Genomic DNA, 16,629 nt, shown 5'->3' on the forward strand with positions numbered 1-16,629 from the left:
AATCAAGACTCACAGAACTGAAAGTGTCTCTGCAAAACATGTCAAAAACAACTTTATTGTTCCCCCTCACACTGACGACAACATACAACTTTCTCCGGTTGTCCATTCATCTGTCCATTGGTCCAGTGGACTCTCTCTTAAAACGTGATTTTTTTTAAATCAAAGCTTTAATTGATGGGACCGTTGGAGAGACAGAGAGGGGGAATGACATGCAGCAAAGGGCCGTCGGGGGAATCGAACCTGGGGCCAGCTGCAGTAAGGACTGCTCCACCAAGTGAGCTATGCGACGCAACATCAAAGCTTTCACTCAGTTTCAGATTCAGAATTACTTTTTCTTTGTTACAAACTCCTGAAAAAGAGAAATCAACACAAAGTGAGATTACATAATAAAAATATTATTACCACAATAAAAGCAGAATAAGAAAAGAATAAAATAAGATAAAATAGAATAAGAATAAATAAAAAAAATACAATCATACTTGGCATTTAGTATACTCAGGGCAGGCTCATGAACGTTTGATATGTTGTTGTGTATTATTTGGTTATTTTGTGGTGCTTTATTCTCATGTGTACCAAGACATTTTATAATTCCACTGTTTTTGTGAAGCACTTTGTTATAAATAAAGTTTATTGTTCACTGTATCATGAGAATGAACCATAGACTGTATAAAAGATGAACTGATTTTAGATTTTGGTGATCAAACGTCAAAGTTTATCATCACTGTGACCTCACACTATTGGGTAGAGGTAAAAACAAAACAAAAGCAAAATGTTTTTTTTGGACATAACTTGTGAATAAATATGATTTGATAAATATGACACAAAGAAGACGAAATGTAAATTAGGATAAAGGGAGTGGAGATCTTTTTATATCCAAATGGTCAAAGGTCATAATGTTGGACAGAAACACTGTGACCAAGGAGGAGACAAACACCAGTGTGTTGGTGATTCAAGTCACTAAAACCACGTAGAAACTTCTTTACTTTTTTACTTTTTCGATGACCTTCAGTCTCCACACACACACACACACACACACACACACACACACACACACACACACACACACACACACACACACACACACACACACACACACACACACACAGATCCATCACCGTCTTGTTGCTCACGCTGCTGCTGCTGCTGCTGCTGGAGGCTCGCCTCTGCCTCTCTGCCTCTGCCTCTGCTGCTCTGACTGACGCATGCCTACAGCAGCCTCGCTCCTCCTCTCGCGCGGTCCCCATGGTAACGCACGGAGGAGAGAGCAGCTTAGCAACACGGAGACGGAGAGAGGAAGAGAAGAGCATCTCTGGTCCAGACAGCGCGGAGCCAGCGACAGATAGATAGGCTACTACGCGCAGCAGAGGGCGGTGAGAGGGAAAACGGCAGCACCTCTGGAAAACATCTGCTCCAGGTAGGCGCTGGTTTTTAATTTTATTATTATTAGGCTATAGGCTATATAAGGAGAGCAGCTGTGTGTTAACCGACTTCTATAGGAGGCGGTTGTGTTGTGTTGTGTTGTGTTGTGTTGTGTTGTGCTGCTGGTGCAGGATCGGAGACCGAGTCCAGCTATAATAATCTTCTGCATCGCTTCTCCTCCGTCTCCTCCTCAGGCAACAATGAAGTTCGTGGTGGTGCTGGTGGGAGCGGGCTCTCTGGCCTTCCTCGGCGCGGTCATCTGCATCATCGCCAGCGTTTATCCCCGGAAACGCGCCGCTCCTCTGGGCGACAACAGCACCATGTCGCCGGAGTCGCTGCTGCAGCCGCTGGAGCTGGGCGCGCTGCACGGAGCAGAGTCCTACGACGGCGGCAACAACGGGCTGGGGGGCATCGGGCTGGAGGTGCCCACGCTGAACGAACTCAACCTCGGCGGTGGAGGAGGAGAGGAGACCGGAGGAGGAGGAGGAGGAGGAGGAGGAGGAACCGCGAAACAGTTCAGCTTCAGCCGGCTGATCTGCACGCCGGTGCCGGTCGGAGAGTGTAAGAGCAAAGAGCTGAGGCAGCGGAGAGAGAAGGAGGAGAGGAAGCAGCAGCAGCAGCAGCAGCAGCAGCAGGCGGACGAGCCGCTCTACGGGACCGGCGGCGGCGGCGGCGACGAGGACTGGACTTACCTCCGGACCACCGCGGAGGAGCTCCGGCAGATGGTCCTGCAGCAGAACGACCAGATCCTCATGGACCAGATGACGATCCGGGAGCTGACGGGGAAGCTGAGCGAGTGCGAGAGCGGCCTGGAGGACGAGCGCAGCGTGCCGGAGCGCAGCGTCGGCGTCTGGAGCGGGAACCGCCGCGTCATGGCCGGGGACGACCAGGTCAGCTCCTCCGCCGCGGCGCAGCAGCTGCAGACGGCCCGGGCTGTGGAGGAGCTGGCCCGGGCCATCATGGACCTGAAGGACCGCATAGAGAAACTGGAGGTAGGTGGATGATGATGTTGATGTTGATGGTATTAGTGGTGGTGGTGGACAGACAGTGAGCACAAAGCTGCACAAAGTTTTTGGCCAAAAAAAACCTGTTGTCGTTGTTCTCGCTGTTTTTCCTCCTGTTGGAGTTTTGTTTGACAGCAGGAGGTTTGGACCGACACCAGCATGATGAATTACAGCCTCAGTGTCAGTGTCAGCTCCATTAAACAGCCTGATGTCCCTCAGTTCATTCACTCATCATCTCTCTCTGCTCTAAGTGGGAATCCGAGTCATTTCTTATCTACCCCAAATGAAACGAAAAGCCTCCTACAGCCACAGCAGCAGCAGTCGGAGGGTTTGTTTGTTTGCTGCTGCTGTTGTTGCTGCTGGTGTCTAATGTTCATCATCCTGTAAAGTGCCCTGATCTCCCTCTAACACCCCCCTCCTCCCCTCTCCCCCTCCTCTTCCTCCTCTTTAACCTCCTCTCCCTCTTTTATCTTCACCTCTGACAAGTCACTCATGACACTGATGCTCCTCACACACACACTCCCCTCTGTGGACCCAGGGGAAATCTTTTCCACCTGCTGGCCTCTTCCTCCTCCTCCTCCTCCTCCTCCTCCTCTGCCCCCCAACTCCCCCACCTCCTCTCCCCTGTGTCAGCCGCCTCTCCCCTCCTTCCTCTCTATACCTTCTGCATCCAACAGCAGGATAGAGAAATAAATAAAAGATGAGGCTGGCTGGACAGGAAGAGGGTGGAGGTGGTGGTGGTGGTGGAGGAGGGGGAGTCAGGTTCTCAGCCTGTGTGTGTGTGCGTGTGTGTGTGTGTGTGTGTGTGTGTGTGTGTGTGCTGAGATTGAGACACAGAGAGGCTTATATCAACACACACACACACACACACACACACACATGCGGACAGTGCTGCATCACTGCCAGGCCTCTTCAAGCGCGGCCAGTTACAAGGTTGTCTCCGTCAGTGTGGATTTATGTCCAGGATGTCCAGATCCAGTCTTACCTCAGCAACTCTCTTGATATTATATATCGCCCTCGCAGCGTCTCATCCACACCAACAACAGCTTCTCTCTCTCTCTTTCTCTCTTTCTTCTTCTTTTTTCCCCCATCTTCTGCTATGAATACTAATACTACCGCTGCCGGGCTTCTACTATCATCATCAATACAACACCTCTGGCTGTGCTGCTGCTTCATGACATTACTCCTCTTCCCTCAGCTTCATCTCACTTTATTACAATTAATACAAATTTCATGAATTGTAAAAAAAAAAAAATCATCTGTTATACAGTGAAACCTCCATTTTTCTCCTGTCAAATTAAAATCAATACTCTTAAACCCGTGACCCAATAACGTACGACTCTCGCCCGCAGCATCTGGACCAGATGTTCACAATTCAAAGATTTTCTTGACTCCCGGCTCCACCCATCTGTAGTCAATCAGGGCAATCGCAATCTGTCCAAACGGACATACTAATTGCACAAAGCAATCAATATAATCATTGATACTGGTCGTCCAATAACGGAAGCAATCTGTCTAATAAGACTGTGTATGAGTCATTTTATTTTGAGCCATAGAAAGATCTGCAGCAGTGTTCGAGCGCAGCAGCGTTGAGGATTTCTCCGAAAAGCCAATATGTTTTGATCTTGAGACCTTCAGAAAGACAGAAATTATTAAAGAGAATATCAGCTTCTAATGACGTTAAAAGAGAAAACAAACTTAATTTTTTTTAAAAATGCAATCACTCCTGAGAAATGGCAGATTCATATGAAACTTCACAGATGTAACACAAAATCTTTGGATGAATCGATACAGAAAAATATTGGGAAATCAAAATGATGAAAGTATACACCCAAAAGAATAAAATTGAAGCTCATGCTGCACATTTTAGGCTGCAGAGTGGCTCAGCGTCGTGTTGTGAGTGTGAAAATCTTCCCAAAAATAACCGATAAGCTAAAAAAACATTTGCAAATGATAACCTGAATCTATTAATACGACTACTACAAAACTGTGTTGAGCTACTACTTCGTCTACAGCTATAAACCATATTACAAGGTGAATTACACATGCATGTGTTCTGGATATGAAGGTTATCCATTCAACTACTATTATTGAAATATCTCTTCATTATTTTCATTTAAACATCTACTTTTCTTTTATTCCCTGTAGGCTGAGATCGGACCTGCGGCCTTGAACATCACAGACTCGTCCGTGGGCACAGGAAGTAGCAGCAGCAGCAGTAGTAGTAGTAGTAGCGGTAGTAGTAGTGGGAGCAGTGGGAGCAGCAGTAGTAGCAGTAGTAGCAGTACTGGTGCAGCTGGTAACACTGGAAAAGCTGCTGCTCCGCCCACCAGCAGCGGTTCCTCCCCACCTGCAGCGGCGGCTCCCCCGGGGGGCCGGCGTCCTGCCTCCCCGGCTTCTCCTGCCCCCAAACCTCCCGCCAAGGGTTCCCCCGGGCGGGGAAAGGGCACCTGGAGGGTGGAGGACCTGGAGGGGGAGCTGGAGAGGAAGATAAAGATGCTGGAGAAGGAGCGTCAGGCCATGAGGAAAGAAACGCAGGGCCAACACGAGAAGATCAACCAGGGCATCGACACCGTCAACCACCGCGTGACCGAGCTGGAGCACAGTGAGTCTGAACTGACGGGGAATGGGAAGGGGAAGGGGGGAAAGGGTGTGTAGATAAAAACACAGGGAGGTAAACAACAGCATCACCCAGGCTGACGTCCATGAGAGCGCTGTTGCAAGAGGAGGAGGAGGAGGAGGAGGGTGACATAAAACTTTAATGAGCACGGTGGGCAAACTGCTTCATCACAGCAGCAGAGAATCGGCTGTAGATTAAAACAAACTGATTAATGAGGTCTGAAGGTTGTGAAATGTCAGATAAGGCCAGGGGGTAAAAAACATAATAAATAGAAATGACACAGCAAAAAACAGAAATTTAAAGGGATAGTTCAACATTTTGGCAAATTGGCCCATTGCCATAATTGCTATAGTTTTAGCAGTAGGTTCGTTACCTTTATTTGTCGGTGCAAGCTATTTTTAGAATGGTGGAGCAGAGCCGCGAGCTGCTCAGAGCTAAAATACGGTAGGCTAATGGGATTTCTTGGTTTCCCTCATCAAACTCATCAAATACACAATCCAACAACCCCAAAACGCTCTGGTGGACAAGTTGTGACCTGCACATTCACCACGCTATGAGATAATAACAGAACGTTACGAGACAGAGTTGTTTTAGAGGTAAATTCATGCAAAACCGCTGATGTGCGTTGCCTTCAGGTACAGTTTTTCAGCAAGCAGCCTCTGTATTTACCTCTAAAACAACTCTGTCTGGTAATGTTCTGTTATTATCTCATAGCGTGGTGAATGTGCAGGTCACAACTTGTCCACCAGAGCATTTTGGAGTTGTTGGATTGTGTATTTGATGAGTTTGATGAGGGAAACCAAGAAATCCCATTAGCCTCTGTAGCGTAGCTCTGAGCAGCTCGCGGCTCTGGTCCACCGTTCTAAAAATAGCTTGCACCGACAATTAAAGGTAACGGACCTACTGCTAAGACTATTATGATTATGGCAATGGGCCGATTTGCCAAAATGTTGAACTATCACTTTAATGGAGATAAAAAATTACCACAGGACCTTTGCTGCGTTCACTTGCAAACTATAAATCTTCATAATTTTAGGAGTTTACATTAGTTCGTATCGTCAGCAGAAATGTGACGTTGGTTTTTTGAAGAGTTACAGTGGTTGTTTGTGAAACCGGAGACAGTCGAGGTGGAAAAAAACAAAACAAAACAGAAGCAGAATCAGTCGGGGAGAGATTGAGAGTTCATGAGGTGTAAAGAGGATGGTTAAAAGGAAATAAAAACAACACTTCTGCTTTATTCTCTCTGTTATTCTCTCAACCTCTCCGACTGCCTCTACATGCACCTGGAGGACGATCATCATCACCCATAACACTTCACTTGAGCTGATGCCTGGTGCTGTGTCTGCTCTTTGTGCACAAACCCCGACAGGGACGAATTAGATGAGAAATATACCATGTATAAATCTGCCATAAAAGCATCACCCATCCCTCCCTGTTCTCTCTCTTTCTCTCTCCCTTCTCGTCTTCACTCCTCTCTGACTGTTTCTGTTTCATCTCCTCCATCTGTGTCTCCAAAGCGCTGACAGAGCCGTCGTTCCCCGATGGCTTCGTCCTCTCCTTCCCCATGCGGACCAACTACATGTACGGCCTGGTGAGGAAAGAGATCACCGAGATGTACGCCTTCACCGCCTGCGTATGGTTGAAGGCCAAAGAAGGCGGGATCGGGACCCCCTTCTCTTACTCGGTGCCGGGGCAGCCGAACGAGCTGGTGCTGCTACAGGGAGTCCACAACCCGGTGGAGCTGCTCATCAACGACAAGGTACATGAGAGGAGTTCAGGTTCAAGTTCAACATATCTTTATTGTGTCTATTGGGCAATTTGTGGTGCAGCCAGGAGGAAAAAAACAATAGAAATACACAACAATGGCATGAGACAACAGTTAAAAATGAGCAATCAAAAAAGTACAATAGAGAATAACAATAAATAGGCAAAACAAAAAGCGGTAAAGTGACGACAATGCATGCAAACCACTTTAAAATGGCTATCAATCATTCGTTATTCGCAACCCAGGACTCGGGATTGTACCTGAAGTGCTTAAAAGATAAATTCAAACGTTTGTAAGAAGAGGGGGAAAAAAGTAGCTGCGACATTGTATATTATGCATGGAAACGAATGGCTTCTGGTAAGAAAAGAGTTGAACATTTTGTACCCTGCAGGCTTCCTTATAATTAGTCAAGCAAAACAGCGTGCCATGGAAATCATTATGAGCTTATTATGTTGTTCTGCGGAACGATGGGAGCCAGTTTGTCGTGATTCATTGACTCAAAAGAGCAATAAAAACACGTCCGTACTTGTCGCAGACAGACTTGTGCTACCGTAAACACACACCGTCACAACATCCAACTGTTGTTTCAGTGGGTATACAAAGTGAAGGGCTTATTTTAAGTTTGTTGTTTGGATGCACTACAGCCTGAGGTGTGTTCCCTGTGTCGATCCCCCACCCGCTAAGCTTTACCTCACATTGAATGCATCACTGGCTTAAAACAAGAACATTTATCCCACCTGCCAGGGCAAAAGTAGAAGTGAAGCACATGGGGCTCTTGAACAAAACATTAATTTTTCAAAACTACAAAGAAACTAAATATTTAGGGCAGTTATTTGCCCCAGAATAAACACAGTGACAAATGGGAAAGTGCCTTTTGGATATAATCCTTTTCCTCAAAGCCTCGCGGTCCAACATCGAGCCATGTCTTTGGTTATTTTTTGCTATTTGTGATGCAAACATGAGGAGACGCAGCACAGAGGTAATCTTTCTGCAGATGTTGTTTTATGCTCCACATTAATGCTTGGCGTTTTATGGTGTAGTCTTTTTACCTCTGGTTCCCAGTGCAGAGAGGAAAGCAGGTTTGTTACTGTGGTGGAGGGGAGGTTGGGTCGGTCCACTGGGCGTAGTTCTGCTGACATAAACCACCAGACTGTCCACAGACTGTCCTGATCACTATCCACACTTGTCCAATATCCTTGTGGCTCAGTGAACTTACAGTAAAATGACTCACTCTGGACCTAAATGAAGTTGTGACCATGTACACTGTGCTCTCTGACCTGTAGGTGGCGCAGCTGCCTCTGTCCCTACCGCAGGACGAGTGGCAGCACATCTGTGTCAGCTGGACCCTGAGGGACGGAGTGTGGAAGGCCTACCAGGGGGGGAAGATGAAGGGCAGGGGAGAAGGACTGGCTGCCTGGCATCCCATCAAACCAGGAGGGGTCCTCATACTGGGACAGGAACAGGTGGGATGGACGGATGGATGGATGGATGGATGGATGGTTGGATAATCTAATGAGAAGATGAGCACAGTACTGCAGATGGATGAATGGAGAGATTATAGGATTTATGCATGTCTAGGTGGATGAGTGGATGAATAAACAGATGAAAGTATGGAGACTGGACAGATGAGGGAGTGAATGGGCTGATTGGTGGGTATACGGATGAACGGATGGGAGATGGATTGAAAAGATTAAGATATAGAAAGGTGGAAACTGATGCAAGAATGAATGGATGGTCAAGTAAACAAATGGATAGATGAATAAACAAAATGACTGAAGGATGGATGGACATTGAAGAAAGAAGGTGGATGGACAAGTAAACTAATAAAAGGGTGAATGACCAGAAAAAAACATGGAATGGATGAATGGATGAACAAACAAATGAAAGTTTGGACAATGGACAGATGACTGGATGGATGTTTGAATGGATAGAGTTCAGAGACAATTCGATGGGTGGATGGATGGATGGATTGAGGATGGAGGGATTGAAGAAGACATGAATGGAGATCAATGGATGGACAGATGGAAAAACAGTTAATTCAACTGTCCATCCATCCATCCATCCATCCATCCATCCATCCATCCATCCATCCATCCATCCATCCATCCATCCATCCATCCATCCATCCAAGAAATTGTTGAACAAACTGAAGGAAGTTTAGATGGACAAATGTATAGGTGGATTGGAAAACCAATGAATGGAGGGGTGAGTAATGGATGGATGGACACTGGGTCAGGTAAATTACAAGATAGATGAATGGATGAACAATTTGATAGAAGGATGGATGGACTGATGGACTGATGGACTGGTGGATGGATGGATGGATGGATGGATGGATGGATGGATGGATGGATGGATGGATGGATGGATGGATTGATTATGAAAAAGATTTTATTCTGTGGGTAATGGGGGCGGGACTAGATAAGCTTTTGCTTCTCCCGCTTTTCCTTTCGGCCATGTGTATTGTATTATTTGAACTAAGATGAAGTGTGATGATGATTATTTAAATTGACATGCCCGAAATAAACAAATTGATTGATTGATTGATTGATGGATGGATGGATGGATGGATGGATGGATGGATGGATGGATGGATGGATGGATGGATGGATGGATGGATGGATGGATGGATGGATGGACGGACAGACGGCTACATGGCGGGGAGTATAAAGTGCTAATCTAAGGGGGAAGCACCAGGAGCCTTTCACACATGAACAGACTGGAGCCTCGTGGTGTTTTTTCACCATCACACTGGGCCCCCTCTCTTCTTCATTAGTGAGTCGCCCACGTTACATAACCATTATGAAATCTGACATTATCCTCCTCCTCCCCCCTGGTGTCAAAAGAACAACTCAAAGCTCATCGTCCTTGCATAAAGGATGAAAAGCAGAGGGCTGAGTCCAATTCTGCAAGATGCTGCAATGATGCAACAAGACTTGATTTAATGGACATTTTTTAGAGCGAGAGACTGAGAGAGAGAGGAGGGAGAGGGAGGGGAGTGATTTATTAATCTGTGTTGAGGATAAATGATGAATTTGCTGCTGGGCCAATGTGTTGACCAGACTTTATGGGGAAAATCCCAGGACATCCCCTCACAAGGGTGTTCTGCTGGAAGGATAAACATTTTTTTTTAAACTTATTTAGGGGGAAATCATCAAAGCACAACATTTTTGTTTTGTGGATAAATATGTATCTACATTTTCATCTAATCAGGAAAGACAACCACAGTAGTAATGACAACAGTTTCCTGGGGACTAGACGTTATATCAGTTAATGTAGTACTGGAGCATGTTATGCATAGTAATTGAGGGCAGAGTACAAGGCTGACATGCAACACTGATGAATAAATCAAACTGGAGACCAAAGGTATTCCCTTATATACCTACTTACAAGGTCTTAAGATACTATATTCCCACCACAGATGTGATATACTGTACTGTATGTTCAACGCTGCTAGCGTCTTGATAAGGTCCAAAGGGATGTCTATCCTGCTAATGGTACCTGGTGTTGTACGAGAACACAAACACATAAACTCAAAACACATCTCTAGGCAACTGAATCAGATCAATTGGACTTAGTCTTTGTCTTTGAAGACGTCTCGTCCCTTATCCAAGTGACTTAATTAATCACTTCATTCATTCATAATGAAGCCACTTGTATAAGGGGCAAAACATATTCAATGACAAAAACTAAGTCCAGTTGACTTGATTCAGTTGCCTAGAGGTATCTTTGACCTGGACAAATGAGAATTTGCACAGTCAAAACACATTTGTACATTTTCATTGGATTTAGAAAACCAAAGTCGATAAGTTAAGCCCTGTTTCCACTGAAGAAGATACTGGTAAAATTTAGGAAGCGGAACCCCTACAGGAACGTCTTCTCACCAAGCCCTCTAGGCCGCTGTGTCTTATGTAGGACCATCGGACTCTTGAGAAGAGGTAGTCATTGTGCAACAATTTCGATTGTCGCACAATTGTGTAGTCGTCTGTCACTCTTGTTGTCATTGTTTTCCGGCAGCGTAGATGCTTGGTTTTAAAATGGTGCTCATTTTTGCTTTCTCTTGGCAACCAACCCCTTTAAGTATGCCCAATCAGCACTGACTAAACTCCAAGCCCCACCCAGGAGATTTCTGGGGAGGTACCCCGAGGCAGGGACTCATTTAGCCCCCGTAAAAGAGAGGAGGAGATTGTCCTTCGGGGGCAGTTGCTGATTTGGAGACACGCGTCAATGGCCCCGGCCCTGTAAAAGTACCCCAAAGTTCCTGCAGTGGGAACAGGACTTTAGTTTAAACATCAATAAACCACCTGCTTCAACCTCCATGAATAAGTTAAAACAGACTCTCAAAAAGTAAGGAGACTGATGATATCAACAATTTTATCCAGTCTTTTGCACTTTGGTGTTTGGACAGCAACTGTGGTTTTACTGAGATCAAACCTTGGTCTCTTGTGGCGTTGACCTGAACGCCTCGAAGTTTGACCAGTGTTTGAAAAGATGATGCCGAATGAAATATATGGATGTGGTAATTCTCACAAGCTTTAAAAATTGGTATTCAGGACAGTCCTAGTGTCTTGACTTTTCGTTCTAGCTTTCTAACACCCGACCTTTTGTGTTTTTCCATCTCTTCCTACCTCAGGATACACTGGGGGGCCGGTTTGACGCCTCCCAGGCCCTAGTTGGGGAGCTCTCCCAGTTCAACCTGTGGGATCGGGTGCTGAAGCCTGCGGAGGTGGCCGCTCTTGCCGAGTGCAGCTCCTCTGCGCTCGGCAACATCGCCCCCTGGACCGACCACGACGTAGACGTCTATGGCGGCGCCACCAAAGAGTCCCTGGACCCCTGCCACGCCGCCCAGAGATCCAACCCCTCTGGCCCCAAACAGTGAAAGTGTTTGACCGGGAGAAGTCGACCAATGGGTGGTCGTGTTTGAGAGGTCCATTCAGGCGTATCATATTGGAGTATATTTGTTTGTATCGGGGGGGCCGGAGCTTCTCTGGTGGACTGGAAGGTGGCGCTGTTAAGTCGTTAAGAGTGGTGTATCCGTTTTGATTTTTGTGTTGGTGTCCACGCTCATGTGTTTACTTCTACAGTGAGATACAGCGAGTTTAGTCACAGATTCACCTTAGTGAAGGCTGCATGGGTGGTTTAACGGGACTATTATGGAAGCTCTCCGTAATAGATTGACTGATTGGCTCTTGGTTGAGTGTGCCGCACCCACCCTCTCCTGTGGGTAATAATCTGTTGGGCCCGTTAACTTTTCACGGTTATTCAGGCAGACGGTTCAGATGGGTTTGAATGAAGTTATGAATGAACCTTTATCGATGCCATATCTAAGGGTTTCTTAATTTTTACAACAAAGTGACACAAAAAGTTCTGTCTTTCTTTCTCTTGTGTCCGGCTGGTTGTGTTTTGATGCTAACATTGATTTATGAGACGCTATCCATGCTAACACTGATTTCAACACTCAATGGGGAAACAAAATGAGTTTTCTTCATTTTTAACTGTATATGATCCTGTTGAGTGACGTCCGTGTACTCCTGAGTTTTTCTACAGTATATTGCATACCATGTTTTTTGGGTAAATCAGTGGTCTTATAAATGTATATTGTGTAATGTATCTCTGCTAATGTCGCTCTGTGCCAGTCTGCCCCTCCCCCACATTTGCTGTCGCCTCTCACCACACCTCACAGTCCTGCACGGTGACGCTGCAGCGCTCTCGTTTCCAAAAAAAGCAGCACTCTCCAAACACTTGATGTCGAACTAAAGCACCAATCGGACACTGAGATCGTGACAAACCTGAGTGAGTTTGATGAAACTGTGTTTGTATCCTTGAATGTAAAGCAGGTGGAATGTATTAAGTATATTTGCATGGACCGAGGTCATGTTTGCTGTCACAGAAGAAACAAACTCAAAATGTGTATATTATAGTATTATATAAATCAGTGCCCCCCCCCCTCCAAACTGTCCCCTTCCCCAACTTGCAGATGTCTTTATGGTAAATCAGATCCTCACAGAAGAGACAGCAAAGTGGATTAACTCTATGACGAACATTTTGTCCTTGACATCTGATTGTGTATACATATACACAACACATATACGTATACAATACGATATGATCGGATACGATACAAATGATTTATTAATCCCCAAAGGGAGCTTCATTTGTCTGCTAACTCAACTACCATTCACAGACAATGTAAAAAGCCTGATGGCTGTAGGTAAAGGATTATAGACAGTTACCTTGAACACCGTCCATGTTTGTTGATTATATCAAGAGCAGCTAGTTAAATTGGATTGTTTAGATCTCTTGCCTCGATCAGAAATAAGAGCTGCTGCTTCCTCCATTATCACAGTAACAGGGTGAAAATTGGCTAAAAGGGCATCAAAGTTTCCACATTAGCACCAGATGGTAACTCTGCAGCTCTGCCTGATGGAGACCAAGGGGTGGATGGTATAATCAAGTTAGACAGCGCTCTTTTGGACCACGACCATAGCTAATGATTGAGTTTAGCCCAAGCAGGACAGCAGTCGGCTCCTGCTGGTTCAGCCTTGGAGGCTTATAACCTTGAGCTGTGATGATGCATCCTTTCAGAGTTGTCTCTTTGGTTTTCAGTGTGCAGTGCATGTACGTAACTGGATGTGTTTCATTTCCTCAGTGCAAGTTCAAAATGGACGTCATAGAGACAGTTTAGAGAAGGAGTGAGGGACTTGATCCCAAACTAAACAACACTGTGCAGTGAAGAAGTGAACTGTGGTTCAGTGCTTCTGTTCACTCGTTACCTCAAGACATCAAGCCCCACGTATGATTTGACACCCAGCTGTGAAGTGCCTGCCTGGGCTCTGGAGCCCCAAAAAAAGAAAAAAAGAGTCAAATGTTTTAATGTTTTCTTCTTCGTCTTTTCTTTCTTCTTCTGCTTCTTCTTCTTCTCTGTCACTTTCTCTCTCTCTCTCTCTCTTGCTTTGTTGATTGTCGAAGGCTGTGACGGTGTTGCACTTGTCCTTATTTGCATCTTCATGGATCTTCTATGATATTGTGACATAGGTGGATAAAAACAATAAAATGGTTATGACAACACTCGTAGTACTCCAGTCGTAGTTTGTGTGTGTGTGTGTGTTTGGTGAGATCAGTTTATTGTGACAGATCTCTTTACACCTCAGCTCATTTGGATTACACCTCAACTTAGCAACTGCATGGAGACTGTAAACTCTCATGACCCTGACAAACACTGGTAACGAGCCAAGTCAGAGCTACGCCTCCAGGCAGGAGCTGCTCCTGTCTTTGGAGCCGACTATAGAGTTCAACCCGGTCCGACCCAACATGGTCCGTATAAAGGTGCGTTCACACTGGACCTTTTATTTTTGTCGCTGGCAACAAGTTTACATATTAAAGGGACAACGAGGAGTTTTCGCCGTCGGCAGAACGAAAAATTCCGCGACAATGAAAAAGTCTCATATTAATGTGGATGAATCTACGTTACCCACACTTGTTAATGGGCCCATTTTCAATAAATATATCGTTTTGTCTCTATCGTTATTTTGTTATTATTAGTGGTGGTGGAAATGCTGGGCGAGCCGACCAGTGTTTCCTTACTTTCGGTTTCGCGGACGCTGCCCGGCGAGTCATGAGAATAACGCCGCTGAATCGCTGTTTATGGTCGGAACTACGACGGTATGTGATCGTCTTCGAACCTCTGACTTTAATTCTTGATGAATGAAAACATGAGTCCGTCTTGCGCCGGTCAAAGAATTTCACGGTGAGCGCGGAGGCTCATAAATGTAGTGTGAAAATGCTTCGCTTTTCCAAAACTCCTCGTTGTCCCTTTAAGTCAATGTAAAATCGATAAATCGCTGGGGCTCCGAGTGACGGAGCGATTTTTCGCTCTGTCGCTCGAGATGAGAAATCCCAAGTCTCTGGCCGTCAGTCGCTTGTCGCTCAACGCTGATTGGCTGCCGTAATCTATGCGTATGTGGCAAGGTGAAGAGGGCCCGGGTGGGCTTTGAACCCCAGACTCCCAGGTAACAGTCATGCGCGCTAACCACTTGGCCAAAGGGACATCCCCTTGGCCAAGTAGCCAGGGTGCACGATCAATTGGAGGCATAGTGGCAGGACCCTCAACTGTCACATTAGCAACTGCATGGAGACTCTAAACTCTCATGACCCTGACAAACACACACACACACACAGAGGTACAGCCTGATCTCATTATTTAGCTGTTGGACTAGATGAGCTGTATTTTTCTTGGTGAATTTGCCCTTGACATGTGTGTGTGTGTGTGTGTGTTTGTGTGTGTGTTATTAAGACGACGATTATTCAGCAGAGAACCGTATCGTTTAGAAAGACACAATTGATTACTCATAGATTAAACTAAGACAGTATTGCTTCGTGACTACATATCTACCCCCACACACACACACACACGCTGGGCACAGCTGAACTGTGATCTGATATTTAACCTCCCACTGGTAACATCTGAAAGTCTTATTTGTCTCGCTCGTGTTATGACCGAGGAAATGTGATTATGATTCATTGTGTTGCCGGAGCTGCTGATAAAAATCAAATCACCAATGAGCCATTTCTACTCTCATCACTGACTTGAGGGTTTTTATTTAATTCATTGAAAATGTTGTCAGTCAGTCACTCGTCTTCACACCTCATCAAAAACAGATCTTCTGCCATGACTGGGCATCGCTCCCATCTGCTCGGCGTGGGCGTGTTTTCTGATCGAGGGCGTCAACAGATTGCTTGTGGAGTGTAAAGTCATAGACTGATGACTGTGACGGGGGGATTAGTCACATTTTAAGGGATATTCTCAAAACACCGGGAGAATCTCCGCTCATCAAAGGATCCAGGCTGTTTTTCAATATTTAGTTGCCTCCTTCTCTCTTGTGTCGTGTCCTGATTTATCTGAAGCCCCGTGGCAATCAGAGATCTGGGTCCCAGCCGACATCAACACCGTGAGCTGCCTTCAAGGAAGTTTATTCATCGTCCAAGGGCTTAAGAAAATAAAGCTCTGCTTATAAAATGCTTGAATAGCAACATTTTTTTTGTTGATCCTGAAATATTTCAACAACTGGATGAGTTTCCATTAACTTATAAAAAGACAGCTAGAAGTCCTCAGAGATGAAACATACCGACTTTGATGATTCCCTTACTTGACTTTTTTGCCACCATGAAGTGGATGGTTTTTTTCCCCTCTTTCTACTGAAATATCTCAAGAACTATTAAATGATTCATCACGGAAATTTGCTGTCCACATCAATGCCTCCATTAAAGGTCCCACACAATGTAAAGGTTGATATCTCCATCATACATCAGGTCATTAGGTTCTTCATTAATCCTGTGAAAGTATCAAAGCCTCAGTCCACAGAGAAATGCACACAGCCTGTATTCAGAAACTGAGCCTCAAACGAGCTGTCGCGATTTCCTGTCACTTTGTGATGTCACGACAAAGCTGTCACCAAGCCCCGCCCACCTGGAACAAACATCAAACTTTACAGGATTTTTGTTTTTTCACCTTTTATCTGCTTTTTTATTTTTTTATTCAATCACTCAGGAAACAGTCAGCCAATCAGAGAAGAGAGGATCAGAGCCTCCCCTCTTCTGATTGAGATGTTTTTCAGATCTTAAAACTACAAATATCTTCTTTTAGGTCAAAACTTGTGTAATAGACAACATCTTTTCATTTATCATCATCATTGGTTTAACATTTAATTTGTCAAATTTGACTGCACCTGCAAAACTCCCACCAGCCTCAGCCTCAGCTTCACGTTTGCTAACTCAAAGTGTGATTATTCAAATGCAGCCAAACACAGCTGCTAGTATGGCTC

At 45.3% G+C, this 16,629-nt stretch overlaps 1 protein-coding gene across 2 annotated transcripts; it reads left to right on the forward strand.

Annotated features, from left to right (window-relative positions):
- The first annotated feature begins 1,316 nt into the window (after positions 1-1,316).
- Positions 1,317-13,876, forward strand: nptxrb (neuronal pentraxin receptor b). Of its 2 annotated transcripts, XM_085785285.1 has the most exons (6): positions 1,612-1,872; positions 1,906-2,411; positions 4,572-5,028; positions 6,561-6,802; positions 8,092-8,271; positions 11,442-13,876. In XM_085785285.1, exons 1-6 carry the CDS (start codon positions 1,620-1,622, stop codon positions 11,685-11,687), a joined length of 1,884 nt encoding a protein of 627 aa, XP_085641411.1. In that variant the 5' UTR covers positions 1,612-1,619; the 3' UTR covers positions 11,688-13,876. The 2 variants fall into 2 exon arrangements, with proteins under 2 accessions (XP_085641399.1, XP_085641411.1); XM_085785273.1 differs by having other exon boundaries at positions 1,317-2,411.
- Positions 13,877-16,629: the final 2,753 nt, after the last annotated feature.

This window comes from Trachurus japonicus, chromosome 1 (assembly GCF_045865225.1).
Source record: "Trachurus japonicus isolate A0001 chromosome 1, Traja_1.0".
Lineage (NCBI taxonomy): Eukaryota > Metazoa > Chordata > Actinopteri > Carangiformes > Carangidae > Trachurus > Trachurus japonicus.